Here is a 6,674-nt window from a genome sequence, read left to right on the forward strand (position 1 = left end):
ATCCGGTGGTGCCAGGCGGACCCCCGCTCTTACATAAGCTAGTTATGATGGAAGGTTGACAGTAAATGGCAAGAATGAATACAGCATGTACAGAGTTCAAATACTACTTTAAGTGGGTGTTATGTGGCATCCATCACCACCTTCCCCCTGACGTCATCCTGGGTGCTATACTGAGTCCGGGGTCAGGGTGGCGCCTTTGTATCAAAGAAAAGCAACATTGTTGCTACCATCATTCATTTGAATTTGGATGATTTGTTGTATTTTTCTGTGTGGTTATTATCTTCCTTCCCTGCAGTACGACATCTTGGGCCACTCGGGCGACGGGTACGACATCGAGCTGGTCCAAGTGAACAAAGTCCCCAAAAACAACAAGCAGAGACTCACTGTTCTCAAGGTAGAACTTTTAGATTACATTCTAGTACATTTAATGAGGTCTGCAAAAGTACAGTGGAACCTCCAAAACCAAAGGCAAGGCATTCATGTTATTCGGATGTCAAAACTACTAATAATAATTTAAAAAAAAATAATAATAATAATAGGGCGATTCTGTTGATCTGAATTGTAATTGTCACTTTAGTTATGTTGTACTAACTGATAACAGTTTTAACACATTTTGTTACACTCAAGGCATTAATTAATGCTGCCCCCCAAAATGATTCCCTTACCCCACCCTGCTACAGACTATGCACGCCCATGCTCAGTTCTGCATGAGCGGCGACCACACGGTGGAGGGCACAGCGGCCAGCATCAAGGAGCTGTCCCAGGAGGAGGCCGACGAGCACTTTGTAGTGGTGCTGAGCGACGCCAACCTGGAGCGCTACGGCATCAGGCCCGAGCACTTTGCCCGGGTGCTGACCTCCGACCCGCAAGTCAACGCCTTTGCCATCTTCATCGGGTCTTTAGGAGATCAGGCCGAAAGGTGAGAAGTGGGGGACTTTGGTGGAGAATACGAAGGGAATGAAGCAAACACGGACAGCAGGAAGTAGGAGGTGGAGGTTGAAAGACACAGGCCTATGAATAATTGATTTGTAAGAAATCACCAACAGCACTTGTGTCAGTGCTACAGGCTCAAAGTTCAACCAGACAGCGTCTTTAACAAACACCCCCAAGTGACATGGTAGACCCTGTCTGCTCTTTACCCATGTTGACTTTTGTAGAGCTCTCAAGGTGCACAAAAGGAACATGTCACAAAAGCATGCTCGCATTTTTGGGACACTGCTTTGTTCTCCATGGGATGCTCTGACATTTTTGACTCTCCCTATGGGTTGTGGTGAAAATACTTTGAAAGACATGTTAGCATGCAAGTTTTATAATCATTAGACAAATGGTCAATGACTTATGGAAAATCAGTATCCGAGTGCCCCTCCAAAGACATTTTGCTTGATGGCAGCCATGTTTTTCAACCAATCTTGTGTCTTGTGTGTCCCCTAACGGTGTGTGCCAAATTTAGTAGCAATTTAGTGACACACCCTGAAGTAGTAGTAGTAGTTTTGTTGAGCTGTGTGAGACATTTCAAGTCAATTTGACTTGCATGTTTTGATAAAATTTCACTCCATTGTGTACAGCTTAGAGACATTAGATGCAGTAAACAAGTAGATACAATGGGGTCTAACTCTAATGTTGAATAATACAATTTGGAATTTGAACATCATGTGCCCGGATTATGTTTATATTTAGACTTCCAATGTAATTTGTATGTGGAGTGTAGAATACCATATAAGGAATATGTTTGGCTCAGTGTGGTTCTTCTTTTAATTAGGAGAAAGTTCACTACTACACACCGTCAATTGTTGTAGTCGTTTCTTAACTGTAAAGTGCCTTATAAATTAAATTTATTATAATTATTATAATTATAATTATAATTATTATTATTATTATTATTATTATTATTATTATTATTATTATTATTATTATTATTATTATTATTATTATTATGTGGACTTCCTCTTCTGTCCATACCAATGACTAAAAGACAGAAAAGACAATTTTGTCTTTAATTTTGCTGACAAATACTTCCCTATGTGGCTGCACGGCGGTCTAATGGTTAGCGTGCAGACCTCACAGCTAGGAGACACGAGTTCAATCCCACCCTCGGCCATCTCTGTGTGGAGATTGCATGTTCTCCCCATACATGCGTGGGTTTTCTCCAGGGTACTCCGGTTTCCTCCCACATTCCAAAAACATGCTCGGTTAATTGGTGATTCCAAATTGTCCATATGTATGAATGTGAGTGTGAATGGTTGTTTGTCTATATGTGCCCTGTGATTGGCTGGCGACCAGTCTCTCACCCGAAGACAGCACCCTCGTGAGGATAAGTGGTAGAAAATGAATGGATGAATACTTCCCTGTCTTTTGTTTTTTCTCAGACTCCAAAAGACCCTTCCGGCCGGGAGATCCTTCGTCGCCATGGACACTGCACAGATCCCCCAAATACTACAGCAGATCTTCACGTCCACCATGCTGTCCAGTGCTTGACGGTGCCTTAGATTGATGACCCACATTCACTTGTTCAGCCTTACACTCAACGCTTTATTTTTCGTCTGTTGTATCAAACACATCACTATAAACATACACGTACACTGTAATCATCAATCTGTCCTTTCACACACACACATAACATAAAATGTGTTCCATCCACATAAACATAACATTTGACTCTTTAACTGTACACACATGATCTCAACATCTATCCATTCACATATGCAAACCTTCAAATGTAATTTAAACATGTGTGTCCATTCACATACACACGTAATGGAAAATATGTTCGTCAGTTCAGTTCTATTTAAATGTATACAATCAACCTCTGTCCACCCAGTCACATACAGTATATGCACACATTCACATACACATCATCCATCGCTACCTTGTAGTTCAAAGATCGTTCTATCACTCTATTGCGTTTTTTGAAAAGGAATTCATACATGATCACTGTTTCATGGTTGACTATGGAATATTAGTCAAGAAACATTCAAAGTAATAATAATGTAATATTCTGGTCACTAAGCATCAGTAATGTTACATTGATGATACTTTACATTAGATTAGATTACCTTCACACTGCATGGAGTCAGCCATTGCATGTCCAACATGACAAAAGTTCTCCTCCAATTCCGTGTGGAAGTGGTATGTTTTTGGCTTGTTAATTTGTCCTTCTCTCCCACCCTTTCTTAAGTTTAGAATAAATGAATTGGAAGCTAATTAGCTAGTTTAGTAGCATAGGGGTGTTATTTCATGTCGACAGGGCTCTAATAATTGTAAAAGTTGTATTTAGGAAGCTGGAAACAAGTTTGAAAGTGTTCAATTTATTAATATTGAATTCTATTTCCGTGAAATTCGCTTATGGCGGTTGGTTCTGGTAGCAATTGACTGTGATAAACGAGGGACGACTGTAATTTAAATATAGTTGCTATAGTCAATTTACATACACACATAATGTAAACAGTTGGTCAGTTTACATAAACATACAAATTAGGGATTTCCAGATTGGATCGGATCAGCTGACTGTGTGGCCAACATGCTAACCACTCCGATGATATACTGACGTAACGTAAACATCTGTCTGTCCATTCATATAGTACAGTAGACACCATCTTGAGGCCTGTTCATCCTTACACTGGACTCCACCTTTTGTCACCATGTGCTCTCAAAGTTTGATTTATTTTATTAGTTTATACAGAACAAAGTCATTTTTTTATTTCACATAAGGCTTCAAACGTTGTGTCAACTACCTGACACACAACCGAGTCGTCACGGCATACAAAAAGTCACAACCTCAACATGCCAATGTCCTGCTCGTTCATCATCAGGACAGTCCAGTCTTCGGAAATGGCCAACGCCTTGGGAATGGAGGAGGGAATTTCCCACCTGAGTGAGTACGCTCTTTCAAGGCATCCGCCATCATTTAAAAGTCCCCCTCGCCCCTCCCTCCGCTATGTGTTTGTCACCCATGTGGCATCCGTGTCAACACCCCTGGCATTGGCACATCCTCGAGACGCCTGCCTGGCCTTCATCTCAGTCCTGCTTGGAATCTGAGCTCGTATTTCATAGACAGACCTCCCACTCTGTTACCACAAATGCATACAAAGCTGTCACTATGAGGGGACACGTTGTAGGAAAGAGACTGACATCATATCATTTCACATATTCTGTGGCCTTTTTTTTTTGGTGTAATTTTGGTTTTGATTTGATTTTAACATGTCAAAAACTGCTGGGTTTTTTATTTTTTTTAAGAAGCAAAGAAAGGGCAAGAAGATTCGTCTGAAACAGGAAATCAGACAGACACACTTTACAGAAACTATTACAAAAATCTCACTATAGATCTTGTAATGGAGTCACTACTCAGTGTTTAATATCAAATACTGTAAAAAGAAGCGCCCACTGCACGCGCTCAGCTAATTAGAGAATGTTGGACTGAGCTGATCAATAGTATTGATTGATGATTGTTGTCCTACTTGAATGTGACCTCATTAAACATCCATTTTGGTTTGTTTGTGCAGCAAACAATCATAGACATACAGTATATATAATTGTACATATTAACTTATGTGACAGTAAATAGAATGGTGAATTTTAATTAAAAAAAAATAATTATCCCAGTTTGTGTTGCTGTTTTTTTGTAATGGTTCAATAGCTCCATTTGAAGGAGACACTTGTTCTCCATTGTTGCTCATTCTGATATATTGTGGTTTCTGCTGTATTTTGATGTAGAACAGAGACGTCAATGGAATTTGAGATGTCCATACTGCAAAAGTTTTCACGTAACACAGTCGCATTGCGTGGCGGAGACACCGGTATGCAGAGATCAGGACCCAAATGCAGGTGAAAGGTATATTTTTAATAGTAGATGCAATGCAGCAGGGAAACAAAAGTATACTGGCATGCATGAAGCACACTTAATGATGTAACAAAGGATGAAGCACTCACCTGAACTCATTCATTCATTCATTTTCTACCGCTTTTTCCTCACGAGGGTGCTGGAGCCTATCCCAGCTGTCTTTGGGCGAGAGGTGGGGTACACCCTGGACTGGTCGCCAGCCAATCACAGGGCACATATAGACAAACAACCATTCACACTCACATTCATACCTATGGACAATTTGGAGAAAACCCACGGGGAGAACATGCAAACTCCACACAGAGATGGCCGAGGGATAGCTGTGAGGTCTGCGCACTAACCACTAGACCGCCGTGCCGCCCTCACTTGAACTAAATAGGCCTAACTTAAATTAGAATCAGCTACGAGTGATAAACACAAAGCAGGAAATAGGTACAAAATAGGAGCATCCAAACAGAAACTAAATTAAAAAAAAGGGAACGTAAACATGGGGTACACAGGGTGTGACAGTAATGACTGATATATAATGCACAAATTATTTTACAAATTAATACATGATATTCAAGTCATGTACTCATTCTGCGAGATTGAAAATTAAAACTAAAGTTTTGACATAAGTGCAACATTTTTTTTATTTAATTTCTTACAAAATTCTTGCAAGAACAAAAACTGTTTTTCTTTAAAGCCCCATAGCAGAGTCACAAGAGGTTCTACAGGAGAGAACACACCAGCTAATGCTTCGTGGAACCAGCGCCGCTTCTTGGAAATACCCTTCCCCCCACGTGGTCACTTTTTCAACACACCTTCTCTTCTCTCTGGCAACCGCTCGAGCTGCTATCCCATCGTGGAATCTCCCACAATGCACCACTGTTCCCCACAATGCCACGACCTCTGGTAATAACACACTACCTTCCCTGTCCACTTTCTCCCTTTTGCTTCCTGTACTATATCATTTTATTGACATGCTGTGTAATGCTTACACACAAAGAGGCTGCCTCAGCCGACAACCTGTTTTATTCAGATGAGTCCAAAAAGCACAAAACATAAGCAGTGGCCATTTTTTTGTGTGTTTGTGAGGACTGGCAGGTTCGCAATGCACATGATTGATTGATGGCTGTGATTGAATGCTGATGTCACAGGAGCAAATAGGATAGAAGGGGGGTTGGCAGTGGTAATCCGTCAGGGCGGTGACTCTTTGGCCAAGCATGGGTGATTAATGCGTGCGTGTATGTGTGAGTGTGGAGGTGTCAAGTAGTAGGTGTGAGCCCTACCAGGGTCGGGGCTGCAGCCAGGGCCAAACAGCATTTCATAATACTTGGATTTTGAAAATAACATTTTTTCTTATGTTTTTAGAATGTGACTTGGACCAATAGAAAAAAAGCCAAATGATGCACCCATTATCTAGGGTCATGAATAAGGAGGGAGTGTAAAAGAACTCCCAGCTCTATAAGGCCAACATTGTGTTTTTACTGGTGTGACCTCAAAATATTTTGTACTTTGTTGCATCATTTGTCCATTCACATATAACAGGGGTCTCAAACTCAATTTACCTGGGGGCCACTGGAGCTAGGGTCTGGGCAAGGCTGGGCCGCATCAGGTTTTCTAAAAAAAAAAAAAAAAAAACACATTTATTAAAAACAGAAAAATATACAAACTTTTTCAGTGCTTTGGTTCCAATTTTTTACAATAAAAGCTCTGATAAAACATTCCGCTGTTCTCAAGTATCTTAATTTTTATTTTTCTGCACAAAATAAGATGACAAATAAACAAATCAAGAATAAAGAAAATCAATCAATCAGTAATAAATAAATATAATAATAATAATAATAATAAAACG

At 40.3% G+C, this 6,674-nt stretch overlaps 1 protein-coding gene across 2 annotated transcripts in view; it reads left to right on the plus strand.

Moving 5' to 3' along the window:
* Positions 1-4,598, plus strand: part of vwa8 (von Willebrand factor A domain containing 8) — a 49,910-nt gene extending 45,312 nt beyond the window's left edge. For both annotated transcript variants that reach the window (XM_058082482.2, XM_058082481.2), the window contains 3 exons: positions 296-394; positions 681-919; positions 2,367-4,598. In XM_058082482.2, the coding sequence (XP_057938465.2) occupies positions 296-394; positions 681-919; positions 2,367-2,475 (447 nt within the window). In that variant the 3' untranslated portion in view covers positions 2,476-4,598. The remainder of the gene's footprint in view (positions 1-295; positions 395-680; positions 920-2,366) is intronic.
* Positions 4,599-6,674: the final 2,076 nt, after the last annotated feature.

The sequence above is a fragment of the Doryrhamphus excisus genome, linkage group LG12 (assembly GCF_037039965.1).
Source record: "Doryrhamphus excisus strain RoL-2023G ecotype Guam linkage group LG12, RoL_Dexc_Guam_v1.1, whole genome shotgun sequence".
Classification (NCBI taxonomy): Eukaryota; Metazoa; Chordata; class Actinopteri; order Syngnathiformes; family Syngnathidae; genus Doryrhamphus; species Doryrhamphus excisus.